At 47.7% G+C, this 18,944-nt stretch overlaps 2 protein-coding genes across 4 annotated transcripts in view; one reads left to right on the top strand and one right to left on the bottom strand.

Moving 5' to 3' along the window:
- The window catches only part of LOC132576637 (centrosomal protein of 83 kDa-like), a 47,226-nt gene extending 45,908 nt beyond the window's left edge, over window positions 1–1,318 (top strand). For all 3 annotated transcript variants that reach the window (XM_060246001.1, XM_060246002.1, XM_060246003.1), the window contains exon 16: window positions 530–1,318. In XM_060246001.1, coding sequence (XP_060101984.1) covers window positions 530–664 — 135 coding nt within the window. In that variant the 3' untranslated portion in view covers window positions 665–1,318. The remainder of the gene's footprint in view (window positions 1–529) is intronic.
- A 10,513-nt stretch (window positions 1,319–11,831) lies between these two features.
- LOC132575931 (short coiled-coil protein) lies at window positions 11,832–15,957 on the bottom strand. The gene is made up of 3 exons (XM_060244619.1): window positions 15,863–15,957; window positions 15,695–15,778; window positions 11,832–12,051 (listed from the first exon to the last, which is right to left on the bottom strand). Exons 1-3 carry the CDS (start codon window positions 15,882–15,884, stop codon window positions 11,909–11,911), a joined length of 249 nt encoding a protein of 82 aa, XP_060100602.1. The 5' UTR covers window positions 15,885–15,957; the 3' UTR covers window positions 11,832–11,908.
- Window positions 15,958–18,944: the final 2,987 nt, after the last annotated feature.

The following is an 18,944-nucleotide window of genomic DNA, read 5'->3' as shown; positions in this document are numbered from 1 at the left end:
AACCGGGTTTGATTCCCCACTCCTCCACTTGCAGCTGCTGGAATGGCCTTGGGTCAGCCATAGCTCTCACAGAGCTGTCCTTGAAAGGGCAGCTTATGGGAGAGCTCTCTCAGCCCCACCAACCTCACAGCGTGTCTGTTGTGGGGGAGGAAGATAAAGGAGATGCAGAGTGGAGGGTGGGATATAAATCTTCTTTCTCTTGTATGATAGACCTTATATGAATCTGAACATTTGGGGGTTAAGCACTCCTAACTGACCAGTGCGGGATAAAAATAAACTCCAGGCCGCAGTACTTTTTTTAAGTGGTCTTTGGTATTTTCCAGTATACTCAAGCTCATACCTCCTGCCTCCCTGCCGTATTGTGCTGGGACACTTTATTAAAGGCAAACAGAGACAAAAAGCACAAGAATAAAACTGCCTTTTCCACAGATGACGTCTTTATAGCCTCTGTCATAAAAGTATTATTCGCAGCAGATATATCTATCAACTTAATGTCCTTTCCTCCTTTGGTTTGCCTTTTAATTTCAAGGAGGAACAGCATCAAAGAGAACTTTCTCTGCTCCGCAAACGCCTGGAAGAACTGGAGACCACACAGAGAAAACAGCTGGAAGCGCTCGGTGCCTCTACCGACCGTGTTAGATCAGTAGCAAGTTCAGACTCTTGATACGTATGTTGGAAAAGGATGGTCCACCACCTGGGAACACTAAATCTGCTCCAACACTAAACGATTAAGCATTAGATGCACATTCTCCCTTGCCAAAAGCATTCACACAATGTGCCTTGAATGAAATACTGAAGTATATCCTTTGTTGTTTTGTAACATTTTGAACTAAAAAGTTAATTTCAACCAATACAGTCATGCAAAATAAAAATAACTTGAAGAAAATATCTTCTAAATTCAGATTATAAGGCTTATAATCAAATTTAAGGTTATACGTTGTGCTAAAACTTTTTCTAATAATGTTTGTATGCAAAAATTCCTTGTAAAATCTTTTGTTTTATATATATATATATATATATATCCATTTTTCATTAATAGATTACTGTGATTTGGAAGTGGGCAGCAGCAGTCCATGCAGACTAGAAAAGGAGGTGGAATTTTGGGATCACTAATTTTATATAACATAATACTTGATTATTTGCACTTTAACGTGACATTATGGGTTACTGAAAGTGATTGTTTGCACTTTAATATGACATTATGGGACACTGAGAGAAAAAAACAAGTCCTTCAGCTATCATAAATGAAGTATGAATATTTACCTTTTTTACAGAGATATTTGTATGCTGTGCAAATAAATGTTTTTAACAATGATCAGCCAGCGACTTGGAGAATGCATGTAAAGTTTCATTTCCACCTCTCCCTCCCCTATCTGTTTGCCTTCCTTCGGGCCCTGTGTGCCATAAAACATAATGCCAGGTCGCCGTTCCCAGCCTGCTCTCTCTGCCTCCCAGCCTGTGGCTGTCCAGATGTGTGGTAGTGACAGCCATGGTGCCCTTTTTTGCCTTTGCTCTTCCACTCGTTTCCGAGGCCAAGACGTCTTTCTCCTCAGAGAACAAGGCAGCCCAGTTGCCTCCCAATCCGTGTTCCGGCCTCCCTCCTCCACTGGCCCCATCCCTTTGTCAGCAAACCACTGCTCTGTGCCCCCGCCCTTGCCAACCCACCCCCTTCACCGTCACCAGGGGTGGAATTCTAGCGGAAGTTCCTTTGCATATTAGGCCACACCCTCCTGTAAGCTCCAGGAGGATTGGCTACAGCGGGGGGGAGGGGTAGCCTAATATGCAAAAGAGCTCCTGCTAGAATTTAACGTTTCTTTATTTCCACCTCTCTCTCCCTCCCCTCAACATCGTTGAGCTGCGGTTGGAGGAGGTAGAAGGGAAAAAACACCACCGCTCCTCTTTCTCCACCTTTGCTGCCATCCCCTCCCTCTGTTTTACCTCAGCCTTAATCCCACCCACTCCCCTGTGGCTTGGGAGCGACATGTGGCTCTTTCGCATGTTATGTGGCTCTCAAAGCCCCCCACCCCTGTTATGGCCAGCATGAAGAAGGCATTTGTTTCTTTAAATCGCTTTTCCAAGCCAAGCCAGCTGGCAGCTTTGGAGAATTTATTTAAAGTTGCTTTCTTTCCACCTCTCCCTCCCTTCCCCCATCTGTTTGCTTGCCTGTCTGCGTTCCTTCTTGACTTCCGGCTGTCAAACGCCTGGTGTTTATTCTACGTGGCTCTTACATTCAGCAAGTTTGGTATTAACCCTAACCCTAACCCTGCCCTAACCATTTCATTTTTATTTCTTGGAACACTTTTGACCACACACCTCACCACATGTGCCCACCTGTGTGCCCCCCCCCCAACAACCCCCTGCCTTCCCTCCCTTGGACCACTTGCCTGTGGGTCGGATAAGAGCTTTGGATGGGCCAGTTCCGGCACTTGGGCCGTAGGTTTGACACCCCGAACCGCTACAATGAAAACAAGGGTAGAATAGAAACATGACTGAGTCGTCTACTTTCCCCCAGTGTGTCGTGTAAGTTACAAACCGGTAACAATTCACCGAAGCTGCTAACAGACCAAATTAGATAAACGTAAAAGCTTTTATTTAATAGAAGTTCCGGAATACAGCACGATTGGTAGTTGAACAAAAAAGGCCACAATAGTGGGTTTCAAGGATCTTTTTACACCGTAACTATATCTAGTATAACAAAGTTCAGTAGTACATTAACAAGCTACCTAGTCATACCTGGATGGCACGTCCACCCCACACTGCTGGTTTCATGATTTAGTGTTGAACTGGTAGTAGGGAGACACAGTCCCCTAGCCCCCCCCCCAAAAGTAGGCAGAGTTGAACTCAACTCCTCGCCTGGACTGTTCCATGAGCATTGCCCCTTGGTTCACCCGCATCTACCACTGGAACTAGCAAGAGGTAACGATAGCCCAAATCGCTCGTCTTAATTCAGAACAGGGTAGGTCCGCTCCAGCTTTCATAGGAAATGGGGAAAGTATTCATGCTTTTTCGAGGAGTTCTTCAAAGCAAACCCCCTATATAACCACTTGGCTATGTTAATGGAACTGAGAGCCAGTTTGGTGTAGTGGTTTAAGAGCGGCAGACTCTAATCTGGAGAACCAGGTTTGATTCCCCACCTCCTCCGCATGCCGCCCCACTGGGTGACCTTGGGCGTTTCCCTGTTCTCTTGCCTTGGCCAGTGGCTGAAATGAACTGGAAACTGTGCCCCACAATCCTTTGCAGTTCCCACAGTGGTTTAAGAGCGGCAGACTCTAATCTGGAGGACCGGGTTTGATTCCCCACTCCTCTACATGCAGCCCCCTGGGTGACCTTGGGCTGTTCCCCCGTTCTCTTGCCTTGGCCAATGGCTGAAATGAACTGGAAACTGTGCCCCACAATCCTTTGCAGTTTGTTTCATATATCTGATGTAGAAAAGACTGTCTGGAGTTAAAAGAAACAAGTTAACATGGTCCTCCCGCTCAATCTCAGCAACTGACCACATGCGATTCACTATAGAATCCTACAGTTGAAAGGGACCTCCAGGGTCATTTAGTCCAGCCCCCTGCACAATGCAGGAAACTCACAAAGACCTCCCCCTAAATTCACAGGATCTTCATTGCTGTCAGATGGCCATCTCGCCTCTGCTCAAAAACCTCCAAGGAAGAAGATTCCAAGTTGTCAAGAGAAAGCTTTTACTCATTAGAAGATGGGATTGTTTTATCCCAGTGTTTCCCATTTGCAGGGTCGTGACCCGGTACCAGGCCACGGAAGCCTCACTACCAGGTCACAAGAAAAGCCAAAGCTAGCCCTGTCCCCAGCAAAGCTACCTCCACCCCATCTCTGTGTTGTGCAGAGAGGAGCTGGGCTGCCTCTCCTTCCTTCTCCCCCACTCCCAGTGTTTGAAAGAAAAGTTAGCATCCACTGGCACTTTAGACCCATGAAGTGTTCTTCAAGGTATGAGCTTTCATGTGCCTTGCAGTATATTCTTTTGGGGAGATTTCCCCGGGAGGCCTGGGTGGCAAAGAAGGGTGTATGTGTGTTTTTTCATCCAGGAGGGGCGGGGAGTGGGCATTCTAGTAGCTGTTTTTTTTTACCAAACAACCCCTGGGCAGAATTTTTGCTGGCTGGGGTCATCTGATGGTGAGGAAGGCCTTCCTTCCTTCCTTCCTTCCTTCCTTCCCTCCCTGCAAGTGATGCTCTGTCTGTATTCTTGGTGCTGGTGGTGGGGGGGAAGCAACAGTGGGAGGGCTTCTAGTGCCCTGGCCCCACTGGTGGACATGCTGGTGCTTATGGGGCATTGTATGAGGGAATTTTGGACTGGATAGTCCACTGGCCTGATCCAACATGGCTCCTCTTATGTTTATGTTCTTTCCATGTCTTTCTTTTCCTTTCCTTTCCCTCCATTTCATTCTTTCCCTTTCTCTTTCTTTCCTTCCATTTTTACTGGATGAAACTTTTCTGTTCATCATGCTGTTGTTGCAGACATAGGAGCTCTGTCAATGAAAAGTTGGCACCCCCAGTTGTAGCCAGGTGGCCTTCTATGAGATTTCTGTGTGAGTGAGTGAGAGTAAGAGGTGTGGGGCAAGAAGAGATTATTGGAGATTACTGCGGTATATCTCAGCAGCACTGGAAGAGATGGTACTATGAACTTGGCACCATTTTACTGGCCCTGCTTTTTAACAGCTGTCTGACACAGCTGTTAAACTCCTGCTGTAGATATTAAAAAGGATGAAAGTAGTTCACTGGCTAAGTATCTGCACAACAGATTGCTTTTAAAGGCATGGGAAACACAGCCAGTAAAAAGCTGCAAGTCCCTCATAAATATCCTTTTTGGGATAACTGCAGAAAAGCTTGTATGAACTTCATATAACTTGAAATTAATTCATTAATTGCAGTACAATTCTCTCCTACCTTTCACAGCAATTTCCCCATGTTTCAACCAAAGAAAAGTATGAAAAATAGCTGTCAAAAGATTTTCTTGAAACCACGCAAGCTTGGTTGTAGCTTGAGGCAGGGTTCCAGTAGCAGCAGCTGAAGGAAGGGCCTACTAAATGTGTCAGCACATTTTGAGGTACAGCAGCTCCCAGGGCCCAGAGTGGATGGTACACAGTGCTGGCATTCCTGATGGCAATGGCAACAGCACTCCCAACTGCATACACTGGCCAGTGCTGTTGAGGAAGGGATGTGTAGGTGGTGCAGGCAATTGAAAATGGGCTTGCAAGCTGGAGAAGAATACACAAACAGATAGGTGCATGCAGGTGTGGGGGTTAAAAGAGAGGACCGTCCACTTTCCATCCCCATTTTGGTTCAGCATGAGTTTCAGAGAGATTTTTCTGAAAATGAATTTACTTCCAAAGAAGAGGCAGGTCTGGGGAAGTGCCCTGGAAGCGACATCACAGGAAAAGGTGGAGTTTTGGTTCAGTGTGCCCTGGAAGTGACATCACTTGGTCCTTGACACCACAGGAAATGACGTAATTCCTGTCTCCCGGCTCCACCTCCAAAGTCTCCTGGCTCCACCCCCAAATTTTAGTGGGCCACAAAGGAGAAGTATAAAAATAACCGGGCCACGGGAAAGAAAAGTTTGGGAAACCCTGTTTTATCCAGTTTCTCATGTCTCAAAGATGATAAATCTGAATGCGTGCACAAAAAAGCTCACACCTTGAATAAACTTATCGGTTGGTCTTAAAGACGCCACTGGACTCCAAAGCTATTCTCCTGGCTTTGAGAGAACTTGTGGCTGACCCAAGGTCACATCAGCAGGTGCATGTGGTGGAGTGGGGAATCAAAACATTGAACAGAGATTCCGTACTCCACTCCGAATCTCAGAGCGGCTCACAATCTCCTTTATCTTCCTCCCCACAACAGACACCCTGTGAGGTGAGTGGGGCTGAGAGGACTCTCACAGCAGCTGCCCTTTCAAGGACCACCTCTGCCAGAGCTATGGCTGACCCAAGGTCATTCCAGCAGCTGCATGTGAAGAAGTGGGGAATCCAACCCGGTTCTCCCAGATAAGAGAGCTCTGGCTGACCCAAGGCCATTCCGGCAGCTGCAAGTGGAGAAGTGGGGAATCCAACCCGGTTCTCCCAGATAAGAGAGCTCTGGCTGACCCAAGGCCATTCCAGCAGCTGCAAGTGGAGGAGTGGGGAATCCAACCCGGTTCTCCCAGATAAGAGAGCTCTGGCTGACCCAAGGCCATTCCGGCAGCTGCAAGTGGAGAAGTGGGGAATCAAACCCGGTTCTCCCAGATAAGAGAGCTCTGGCTGACCCAAGGCCATTCCGGCAGCTGCAAGTGGAGAAGTGGGGAATCAAACCCGGTTCTCCCAGATAAGAGTCTGCACATTTAACCACGACACCAAACTGGCTCTCTACGGATACATGCAGTGACTAATCCCCTTACTAGCCCCTTTATACAGGATTAGGCTAAGTCTGTTGAGCAGAAAGACTGAATTGACTGAGGCCTTATTGGATAGGATCACAGCTATGCCACTTCAGTGCCTTTTGTTTTAATAAAGTTCTGCCCCCCCCCAAAAAAAATAAAAGAAAAAGAGAAAAGAAAATTCAAGCTCTATTGAGGTCTACTGAAGATCTTCAGACGGATATTAAAAGATTACAGTCACTTTTGGGCCTGCTTATTGGAGGAAATTGCTAGATTGAGATATGCCATTGAGAGGTTCCAACAGGAGGGCTGGAGTGGCCCCAGAAGAGAGTTGGGACCGCTCACCATGTAACTTGCAGTTGCTCCGTCCCGTTTCTCCGGGGAGATGTGGTTGTCTCCATGGCAGGAGGAAAAAATTCTACCCCCTGACTGGGAAGACTATTCCTGGAAGTGGAGCCATGTGAAAGCCGAGACGATCCAGGGCAGGGGTGTGTATGTGTGTCAATTCAGTTTGTTGAGTTTTAAATAAAGTTGCGTTCCCCCGACAAAGGAAAGAAAATTCTAGCTCTGTTCTGAACCTGAAAGGCAAACCAAATTTTCTACCCGCTAAAAACCGGCAGTAAGTTGACGGGAAAGACGGAGAGAAAAGAGCTCTAATCAAAATCTTCCGGTGTGAGGCCCTAGAGCAAACTAATTTCTGCAGCAGCGCACTACGTTTTGCTCACAAAGACTCCACAGCTTAGAGGGAGTGTTGGTGAGCAGGTACATGGCAGATGACCCCCAGGTGAAAGGGTGGAGCCAGTACTGCGCACACTGCGCTTCACCTAAAAAATTCCTCTGCGCAGGCCTGAAGGGCATATCCACATACACAACCCACAACACATCAAGTCCTGCAGCGATGGGCAAGGGGCGAAACGGCAGGTGGAAGGTGCCACTGGAAGCCGCAGTCCCGATCCTGCATGTAGGCGGTTCAGGGTATTGGTCGCCTGATGCTAACCCGGAGACGAAAGCATTTTTCGGCAGCACCCTGAACGACCAAGCAGCCTTATCTAGGGACAGCACTGCTTGCTCCACACGGAGAGGGGCCTAGACAGCACCAACCCTAAATCAGACTTTTCCCTGCAGCCGCTGTGGCCGGACCTGCCTGTCCCGCATTGGTCTTGTCAGCCACCAGCGAGCCTGCAGCAGACGTGGACTATTGCACCCTTCTTAAATCTTCGTTCGCGAAGCCAAGCCGAGAGAGAGACTTCCGCTCACACAAAGCGCTGGGTTCTCCCACACCCCGATGAAGGCCTCCGTGTCACACACAACACTGCCCCAGGAACCACCAACCGTGGATCCTCAGGAGGAGCTTTTCAGTGGGCACATGAAGAGGCTACAGGGGGAGATGGAAACTTTATATGCCACAAGCTCCATTCACGGCTTGTTGTAAAATCATCCATCTTTAGTGAAAATTCAGCAAGATGCCTACTATTTAAAACACTGCAACTGGCAAAGGAATACTATCGCATAGGGATGGCCAAAGTGAGCTCCGTGTGGCTCTTTCACACATACTGTGTGGCTCTCAAAGCCCCCGTCGTCCTGTCAGCCAGCCTGGAGGAGACATTTGTCTCTTTAAATCACTTATCCAAGCCAAGTCAGCTGGGAGAACGCACTTAAGGTTAACGTTGCTTTCTTTCCATCTCTCCTGCCCTCCCATGTCGTTGTCTGCCTGCCTTCCTGTCTTGCAACTCTCAGACATCTGACGTTCTAGTCTTGCAGCTCTCGTACATCTGACGCTTATTGAACATATGAAGCTGCCTTATACTGAATCAGACCCTCGGTCCATCAAAGTCAGTCTTGTCTACTCAGACTGGCAGCGGCTCTCCAGGGTCTCAAGATAAGGCTTTTTGTGCCCACTTGCCTTGGACCCTTTTGAGTTGGAGATGCCGGGGATTGAACCTGGGGCCTTCTGCTTCCCAAGCAGATGCTCTACCACTGAGCCACCGTCCCTCCAATTCTATGCTTATTCTATGAGGCTCTTACATTAAGCAAGTTTGGCCACCCCTGCTATAGCATAACCAAATATTATATTAACAAAGGAAGACTGTAAAGGTCAGAGAATCGCTCCCTCAGAGACCAGTACATCTTCCCAGGCTTCTTTTCTAAAAACCAAAGTCTTTCTGAAATCTTCAGAGCCCATAATATTGCAAAAGATCGTGCTATGTTGCCAAATCTTTGTTGTTTTAAAGTACTAGCTAAAAAGGCCAAACTGTCTTGCCTTTTTCCTACCAGAATATGAAAGAGCATTGAGAAGCGCATGTACATACACGTGGCACAGGACAGAGAACATAACAGCCATGCTAAGTCGGACAAAAGGCCCACCTAGTCCAGCATTCTGTTCACACAGTGGCCAGTCAGTTCCTCTGGATGGTCAACCACAGGGCAGAGAGGCCGAGGCCTTCATAAGAACATCAGAAGAGCCCTGCTGGATCAGACCAGTGGTCTACCTAGTCCAGCCTCTCATCTCACACAGAGGCCAACCAGTTCCTCTCAAGGGCCAACAACCGGCCAGAGAGGTTGAGGCCTTCATAAGAACATCAGAAAAGCCCTGCTGGATCAGACCAATGGTCTATTGAGTCCAGCCTCCCATCTCACACAGTGGCCAACCAGTTCCTCTAGAGAACATAAGAGAACCCATGTTGCATCAGGCCAGTGGCCCATCCAGTTCAACACTCTGTGTCACGCAGTGCCCAAAAAATCCAAGTGCCATCAGGAGGTCCATCAGTGGGGCCAGGACACCAGAAGCCCTCACACTATTGCCCCTCCCAAGCACCAAGAACACAGAGCATCACTTGCCCCAGATAAGAGAGTTTCAACAATACGCTGTGGCTAATAGCCACTGATGGGCCACTGCTCCAGATGTTTATCCAATCCCCTCTTGCAGCTGGCTATGCTTGTAGCCGGCTATGCTTGTTGTTGGTGCGGCAACAACAGGCAGAGAGGCGGAGGCCTTCATAAGAACCTCAGAAGAGCCCTGCTGGGTCAGACCAGTGAGCGTCCACCTAGTCCAGCCTCCTGTCTCACACAGTGGAGCAACCAGTTCCTCTGGAGGGGCAACAACAGGGCAGAGAGGCCAAGGCCTTCATGAGAACATCAGAAGAGCCCTGCTGGATCAGACCAGTCAGGGTCCATCTATTCCAGCCTCCTGTCTCACACAGTGGCCAATCAGTTCCTCTGGAGAGGCAACAACAGGGCAGAGAGGCCAAGGCCTTCATGAGAACCTCAGAAGAGCCCTGCTGGATCAGACCAGTGAGGGTCCACCTAGTCCAGCCTCCTGTCTCACACAGTGGCCAATCAGTTCCTCTGGAGAGGCAACAACAGGGCAGAGAGGCCAAGGCCTTCATGAGAACCTCAGAAGAGCCCTGCTGGATCAGACCAGTGAGGGTCCACCTAGTCCAGCCTCCTGTCTCACACAGTGGCCAATCAGTTCCTCTGGAGAGGCAACAACAGGGCAGAGAGGTCAAGGCCTTCATGAGAACATCAGAAGAGCCCTGCTGGGTCAGACCAGTGAGCGTCCACCGAGTCCAGTCTCCTGTCTCACACAGGGGCCAACCAGTTCCTCTGGAGGGGCAACAACAGGGCATAGAGGCTGAGGCCTTACCCTGAGGTTACCTCCTGGCTCTGGGATTCAGACACCGGACTGCCTCTGAATGCGGAGGTTCTCCTCAGTCACCATGGGTAACTGCCCATGATAAAACTATCCAATCCCCTTTCAAAGCCTTCTAAGTCATCAGCTGTGATCACATCCTGCGGCAGCGAGTTCCACAAATTAACTATACGCCGCGTGAAGAAACATTTCTTTTGGTTTGCTTTAAGCCTCTGTTTCGGAGCCAAGGGGAAGTCATGCAAAGAGCTCATTCCAAACAAGATTTTTTTTTTCACACCACTCTACACAACATTCTTAAAGTTTGCTAGTGAATAGTACCACAGTAAAAATTGAGATATTTAAAGTAGTTGGCAGTGTATGACACGTTTGCTTAAACACAAAAAGCGGAGAACGGTTTCAAAAGCGCTCTTCTTCGAACTGTAAAATAAATATTCTCCTCTACGCTATCTTTGCACATTGCCGAAAGCTAACACTACAAGACTTCCACAATCCAGTCGTCCATGATAAATCGTAACTAGGAACGGGCACGAACCGGGAGGAAATCGAAAGGGTTCCATTCAAATGGCTTTCATAGGCGGCGTGTGCACTCAGAAGTGAATACAAAAGAAGAAGATATTGGATTTATATCCCGCCCTCCACTCCAAAGAGTCTCAGAGCAGCTCACAATCTCCTTTACCTTCCTTCCCCACAACAGACACCCTGTGAGGTGGGTGGGGCTGGAGAGGGCTCTCACAGCAGCTGCCCTTTAAAGGACAACCTCTGCCAGAGCTCTGGCTGACCCAAGGCCATTCCAGCAGCTGCAAGTGGAGGAGTGGGGAATCAAACCCGGTTCTCCCAAATAAGAGTCCGCACACTTAACCACTACACCAAAGTGGCTCTCCTACAGGAGTAACTGGAAGGGTGCATTGGGGAAGGGGGGTAATGCTAAGGGTTGGCTGCAGTCAGGGCTGTAGCAACCGGGAGGGGCACAGGGGTGGTGCCCCCTATAGAACCTTCTACCTAATCTTCCCCAACACACACATCCACTTGCCCCCGTGCATTCACTTCTGAGTGCGCACACTGCCTACGAAAGCCATTTAAACTGAAGAAGAAGACGACGACTGTAGATTTATACCCCACCCTTCTCTCTCAATCAGAGACTCAGAGCGGCTCACAATCTCCTATATCAGGGGTGGCCAACGGAAGCTCTCCAGATGTTGTTTGCCTACAACTCTCATCAGCCCCAGCCACTGGCCATGCTGGCTGGGGCTGATGGGAGTGGTAGGCAAAAAAACATCTGGAGAGCTATCGTTGGCCACCCCTGTCCTATATCTTCTCCCCCCACAACAGACACCCTGTGAGGTGGGTGGGGCTGAGGGCTCCCACAGCAGCTGCCCTTTCAAGGACCACCTCTGCCAGAGCTCTGGCTGACCCAAGGCCATTCCAGCGGCTGCAAGTGGAGGAGTGGGGAATCAAACCCGGTTCTCCCCGATAAGAGTCCGCACACTTCGCCACTACAGCAAACTGGCTCTGAATCCTTTCTCTGCAAGGGAAGATTAGGGAAGACTGGGTGGAGGTGCTGCAGATTCTATAGGGGGCACCAACCCTGTGCCCCCCCCCACACTGGCTACGGCCCTAGCTGGAGTACTCTGCATGGCACACGCACACACACCCCAACAACCATCCCTTCCGGGTGCACACACCGCCTATAAAAGCCATTCAAACGGAACCCTGTCGATCCCCCCCCCCAACCGGTCCGTGCCCACCCCAAATCTTAACTGTCTAGAACTGCCATTCAATCAATATTCAATGATGCTACGAACTACGGGATTCACTCGGATAGCCTTGCAATTCAACACAAAACAAAAGCAGCAGCGATGCAATGTTAACGTTCGGTTCTCCGCGCCTTACTTCCGTTTGCTTTTTGTGTCAGTGGTCTGGAAAACGCTAGAGGCGGACATAAGGTTTTCTATATATTGTCCAAGAACTTGATTTTCTGATTTCAGTTTCAGGTTTTCTTCTTTAACGGCGTCAACTCTGGCAGACAGATCTGTAAAGACAGAGACACTCACCGATCAGGGTTGCATTCAGGCGGCACAGCTGTGCCTTTGGGTGTTCAGTTAGAAAACATTTGGGATACGATTGCCTTTGCTATAAGCATTTGCTAAGCATTTAAGCATTTTTCACCAAATGGTATAGAACTCCGGCGACTTTAGCCAATATGTTTCCTGGGTTGAGCCCTAAGTGTTGGCACTGTAAGAAAGAGAAGGGATGGTACACCCACATGTGGTGGGAGTGCCCGGAGGCCAAGAAATTATGGGAAATGGTAGTGGGAATGATAAAGGAATTCTTTCAGGTAGAGCCGAGAATTAACTTTGAATTAATGCAGATGACTATATTAGGGAATGAGACAACAGGGAAGAATGATCAAGATTTACTAAAAGCAATGATATCAGCGGGTAAAGCGGTAATAGCGGCAGGATGGAAGGATAAAAGTAAATGGAAGGAAAGAACTTGGCATAACTATCTCTTCGATTTTATCCAGTCGGATATAGCTGCTATAATGTCGCAAGAAGAATCATGGGAGGAAAGAAGATCAAAAATCAAAGAAAACCTACTTGAAATGGGCGAAGGAAGAAAGGAGAGTGGACATTCAGTGGAAGCTTCAAGTCCTTTGACCCTGGCTGGAAGAAGAGGATGTATAGACTAAGGGGTGGGTGGGTTGCGGGGGGAAATGTAAAATGGATACCAGAAAGCATGTAGAGAAATGGATAATGAATAATAATAATAAAAATATACATATAGAAAAAAAACGGAAAAAAAAGCATTTGCTAAGAGGTGTATTGCAGCTTGAAGAAGCTCTTTGCTAAGATGTCTGTTATACCCTGAATATGCTCTCTACCAAGAGGTTTATTGCAGCTTGGAAAAGTCTCTGCTAAGAGGCTTTTCTAGCTTGAAAAAGCTTTTGTGAAACATGGGTATAAGTACAACCTTGTCCTTTCCTCTTTGAAAATTTGGCTGCATCCATTGAGAGACATTCATCACTGGGAATATCACACCAGGATTACATGGAGAAACTGGACAATTTTACCATATAAAGGAAAAGAACTCTCGGTGTAAATGCTTCCTTTTGTTCAGACTGAGTATTATGGTTGTTTTGATGAAAGCAATATATGCGGGTTAAATACAATTATTTATATTTGAATGGTTTTTCTTGTTGTGTCGTTGGATATAGAAGCTGGTTCCCGCGGGGCTTTTTGCTTTTTGTTTCCGTGTTGGTCTAAAGCAGCAGAACGAAGTTTGAGTCCTGTGGCATCGTTAAGACCAACAGTGTTTTACTCTGGGTATAAGCTTTCGTGTGAACCAGCTGCCGGAAGAGGTGAGGGCCCTGCGGGACCTTGGGCAGTTCCGCAGGGCCTGCAAGACAGCCCTCTTCCGGCTGGCTTACAACTAACTGACAGTGGAAACTTTATGGAAGGTTGTAGTGTAGCATTTTGGCAGATCGTTTGTTCTATAGGTTTTCTATTTTACTCTTTTAAATTGTTGCAAATCGACGTATTTTTAAAACCAAACTCTATGTTAGATTTTATATGTTGTGAGCCGCCCTGAGCCGCTTCGGTGGGAAGGGCGGGATATAAATTAAAATAAACTGAAACTGAATGCACGCTTCATCAGATACAGCGGAATAATCAATGTTAAGAAGACCCTGCCCTTTATACCCCGCCCTTCTCTCTGAATCAGAATCTCAGAGCGGCTTACAATCTCCTTTATCTTCTTCCCCCACAACAGACACCCCTGTGAGGTAGGTGAGGCTTGAGAGAACTCTCTCAGAAGCTGCCCTTTTAAAGACAACCTCTGCCAGAGCTCTGGCTGACCCAAGGCCATTCCAGCAGCTGCAAGTGGAGGAGTGGGGGAATCAAACCCGGTTCTCCCAGATAAGAGAGCTCTGGCTGACCCAAGGCTATTCCAGCAGGTGCAAGTGGAGGAGAGGGGAATCAAACCCAGTTCTCCCAGATAAGAGTCCGCACACTTAACCACTACACCAAACTGGCTCTAAGTTACTGCATCTCCCTGGTTTGAAACAAACTATACATCACTGCATCCCAAACCACCAAACTTTGTGTGGATGCAGTAAATTCAATTTCAAATCCCTGTTCAGCCATGAAGCTCACCACCATGCCTTAAAATATGTGATCCACCCTTCCTAAGAGAGCCAGTTTGGTATAGTGGTTAAGTGTGAGGACTCTTATCTGGGAGAACCGGGTTTGATTCCCCACTCCTCCACTTGCACCTGCTAGCATGGCCTCGGGTCAGCCATAGCTCTCGCAGGAGTTGTCCTTGAAAGGGCAGCTGCTGTGGGAGCCCTCTCCAGCCCCACCCACCTCACAGGGTGTCTGTTGTGGGGGAGAAGGTAAAGGAGATTGTGAGCCGCTCTGAGACTCTTTGGAGTGGAGGGCGGGATATAAATCCAATATCTTCATCTACCTCACAGGGTGTCTGTTGTGGGGGAGGAAGGGAAAGGAGATTGTGAGCCGCTCTGAGACTCTTCGGAGTGGAGGGCGGGATATAAATCCAATATCTTCATCTACCTCACAGGGTGCCTGTTGTGGGGGAGGAAGGTAAAGGAGATTGTGAGCCGCTCTGAGACTCTTCGGAGTGGAGGACGGGATATAAACCCAATATCTTCATCTACCTCACAGGGTGTCTGTTGTGGGGGAGGAAGGTAAAGGAGATTGTGAGCCACTCTGAGACTCTTTGGAGTGGAGGGCGGGATATAAATCCAATATCTTCTTCTACCTCACAGGGTGTCTGTTGTGGGAGAGGAAGGTAAAGGAGATTGTGAGCCGCTCTCAGACTTTTTGGAGTGGAGGGCAGGATATAAATCCAATATCATCATCTTCTTCTTCTTCTAATCTAATGTACTGAATAAAATGGAAACAAGTCCTAATAGGGTTCAAACTCTTCCTTAACTGCAAGGAGGGAGGGTTGCCAACAACCCAGAGCAGTGGTGGTCAAATTTGCTTAATGTAAGAGCCGCATAAAATAGATGTCAGATGTTTAAGAGCCACAAGACATGAACAAAGATCACACACACATCTTTATTAAAACTCTTAATATATTCTTTGCACAGAAAGATAGAATACATATCTATGCACTTTACAATATGACCAGGCTAAAAGGAGACCTTAAAAAAAAAAGCTGGGAATAACAGTCCCTATAAGACCAGCTCAGGGAAAGATTAGGGAATTATTTTTGGCACCAGTGGGAGAAGGAAACACACATGTACAATACAAATCACTGAATAGTGTTCACATAATTATGCATCTCTCTTCCTCTTGACACCAAGGTTAGTAAATACAGCTCCTACCAGAATAATGAAACTAAGGGGGAACCTCTTAGTTCCTCCTTGATTTCTGGGAGCCTCACAATATGTGTGAAAGCCATATGCGGCTCCTGAGCTGCAGTTTGGCCACCCCTGACCTAGAGGAAAATCATGACACCTCTATTAAAAGGACCAGGTATTTTCTTCTAGGTTATTGGCACCCCAACCTGTAGATTGTCAATGTGTTTGTAAGACTGCAACCCACGCTCACACCTGAAGCCACCCTGCTGAATGGACACTCGCTAGGATAATCAGGGTACCAGACTGCTGCCTGTATTTGCATCCATGCTTGTAAATAAGTTACACTAACCTTCAAGTGTATGCTGCAGTTCCAAAACCTGATTAATAAGCCGCGTTTTCTCTTCCAATTCCACTTGATTTTCAGCCTCAACCGCTGTTAAGAAACAGATCATGTTGAGAACAGCTCAATATTGTCATGAATGAGCAAACACAAAAAAAGGAGTAAAATGCCATCTACCGTCCATATCTGCATTCATCATGGTCGAATGAACCTTCTCGTCTCTTGGATTCTGTACTTCAGAGATGTGCTCTGTTTAAAGGGAGAAAAACACCATGAACAGCATGCATATTAACAGACCCAGATCGCCCAGTTTAATAGAAGAACTGCAGATTTATACCCCGCTCTTCTCTCTGAATCAGAGACTCAGAGCGGTTTACAGTCTCCTTTATCTTCTCCCCTCACAACAGACAGCCTGTGAGGTAGATGAAGATATTGGATTTATATCCCGCCCTCCACTCCAAAGAGTCTCAGAGCGGCTCACAATCTCGTTTAACTTCCCTCCCCCCACACACAACAGACACCCTGTGAGGTAGATGAAGATATTGGATTTATATCCCGCCCTCCACTCCAAAGAGTCTCAGAGCGGCTCACAATCTCCTTTACCTTCCCCCTCCCCCTGCACAACAGACACCCTGTGAGGTAGATGAAGATATTGGATTTATATCCCGCCCTCCACTCCGAAGAGTCTCAGAGCGGCTCACAATCTCCTTTACCTTCCTCCCCCACAACAGACACCCTGTGAGGTAGATGAAGATATTGGATTCATATCCCGCCCTCCACTCCAAAGAGTTTTAGAGCAGCTCACAATCTCCTTTATCTTCCTCCCCCACAACAGACACCTTGTGAGGTAGATGAAGATATTGGATTTATATCCCGCCCTCCACTCTGAAGAGTCTCAGAGCGGCTCACAATCTCCTTTACCTCCCCCCCCCCCCCCCACAACAGACACCCTGTGAGGTAGATGAAGATACTGGATTTATATCCCACCCTCCACTCCAAAGAGTCTCAGAGCAGCTTACAATCTCCTATATCTTCTCCCCCCACAACAGACACCCTGTGAGGTGGGTGGGGCTGAGGGGGCTCTCCCAGCAGCTGCCCTTTCAAGGACAACCTCTGCGATAGCTATGGCTAACCCTAGGCCATTCCAGAAGGTGCAAGTGGAGGAGTGGGGAATCAAAGCCAGTTCTTCCAGATAAGAGTCCACGCACTTTACCACTACACCAAACTGGCTACGTGACACCAAACTGGATAGGTTACATTCAGGGCTTTTTCTTTGTAGCAGGAGCTCCTTTGCATATTAGGCTACACACCTGTGATGTAGCCAATCCTCCAAGGGCTTACAGGGCTCTTAGAGCAGAGCCTACTGTAAACACCAGGAGGATTTGCTACATCAGGGGGGTGCACATTAATTCTAGAGCCTGCCCTGGAGTTCTGACAATGGTATTGCCAAGGTGCCACCTGTGCCCAAGTTAACCAGATCACAGTATAGTCGGTCCCTGGGAACAATTTTATATACCATTGCGAACTACATAGCTGAAGCAGATGAGGGACATCAATGCAATAGTAAACACTGCCATTCAGTACAATACCTTGCCATTCGCTTATCCCCAAATAACTAACAATTGCAATAAACTCCTACTCTAAAGAGGAGCATTTCCTGTTTATCAGATTTATATCCCGCCCCCCACTCCGAAGAGTCTCACAGCGGCTTAAAATCTCCTATATCTTCTCCCCCCACAACAGACACCCTGTGAGGTGGGTGGGGCTGAGGGGGCTCTCACAGCAGCTGCCCTTTCAAGGACAACCTCTGCGATAGCTATGGCTGACCCAAGGCCATTCCAGAAGGTGCAAGTGGAGGAGTGGGCAATCAGACAAGGAAGGTGGAATTCTAGGAAGAATGCACAGTATGGGCGCGCTCACCCTACACCGAATAATGCGTTTTCCAACTGGATTTTTTCAATTGCGCAAGAATAGCAAAAATCCAGTTGCAAAACACATAATTTAGTGCAGTGTGTGCGTACCCTATGCGGCGGATCGGAATTAACACCCAGATGCAGGGTGGGTCTAGGTGCTGGACTTAGGGTTGCCAAGTCCAATTCAAGAAATATATGGGGGCTTTGGAGGTGGAGCCAGGAGACACTGGGGGTGGAGCCAGGAGCAAGGGTGTGGCAAGCACAATTAAACTCCAAAGGGAGTTCTTGGCCATCACAATGAAAGGGACTGCACACCTTTTAAATGCTTTCCCTCCATAGGAAATAACGAAGGATAGGGGCACCTTCTTTTGGTTCTCATAGAATTAGACCCCCCTGGTCCAATCCTTTTGAAACTTGGAAGGTGTTTTGAGGAGAGGCATTGGATGCTATGCTGAAAATTTGGTGCCTCTACCTCAAAAAACAGGGCTCCCTAGAGCCCCGCAGATTAATTCTCCATCATACCCTATGCTATGGGAATCGGTCTCCATAGAGTACGATGGAGTGCCCAGCAGACATTTCACTCTCCCCCCGCCCCCGCTTTCTGATGACCCCGATGAAGCGGGGGGAGGGCCTCCAAACCCCCACCTGGGGATTTAGCAAAAAATAGAACAATCTGAGTAGCACAAAACAATCAATATTTTATCATAGTCTTAAAGATGCAGTGACATTCAAAGTTCAAAGAAACAATCACATACATGCCCAATGGAAAAGTCTCTCACTCAAAAATCATTATAGTTGTGTATAAAATCTAGTCCTCAAGGGAGAACAGACATCAGTGTAGTAAGTCTATAAGTCAATGGAGACTACGTTGATGGCTATTCTCCCTGGATTCACGTTGTGAGACAGTCAACTAGATTTTATACACAGTAATAAGTGATTTTAGGGAGCCCCATGGCGCAGAGTGTTCAAGCTGCAGTACAGCAGTCCTAAGCTCTGCTCACAACCCGAGTTTGATCCCCGGTGGAAGCTGGGTTTTCAGGTAGCCGACCCAAGGTTGACTCAGCCTTCCATCCTTCTGAGGTCGGTAAAATGAGTCCCCAGCTTGCTGGAGGGAAAGTGCAGATGACTGGGAAAGGCAAGGGCAAACCACCCCGTAAAAAGTCTGCCGTGAAAACGTTGTGAAAGCAACGTCGCTGCAGAGTCGGAAACGACTGGTGCTTGCACAGGGGACCTTTCCTTTCCTTATAGTGATTTTATACTAGACTAGATTTTATACACAGCTATGGTGATTTTGGGTGAGAGACTTTTTCCATTGGACTTGTATGTGATTGTTTCTTTAAACTTTG

Source organism: Heteronotia binoei, chromosome 8, assembly GCF_032191835.1.
Source record: "Heteronotia binoei isolate CCM8104 ecotype False Entrance Well chromosome 8, APGP_CSIRO_Hbin_v1, whole genome shotgun sequence".
Classification (NCBI taxonomy): Eukaryota; Metazoa; Chordata; class Lepidosauria; order Squamata; family Gekkonidae; genus Heteronotia; species Heteronotia binoei.
This window is presented reverse-complemented; position numbering and strand designations above follow the sequence as displayed.

Bases quoted from the DNA above. Each gene is read 5' to 3' on its own strand.
- LOC132575931 (XM_060244619.1), bottom strand. From the start codon at position 15,884: ATGATGAATGCAGATATGGACG. The intron at 15,779-15,862 runs GTAGATGGCATT...GTTTCTTAACAG, and splicing joins GATGAATGCAGATATGGACG to CGGTTGAGGCTGAAAATCAA. The intron at 12,052-15,694 runs GTTAGTGTAACT...CTGTCTTTACAG, and splicing joins ACTGCAGCATACACTTGAAG to ATCTGTCTGCCAGAGTTGAC.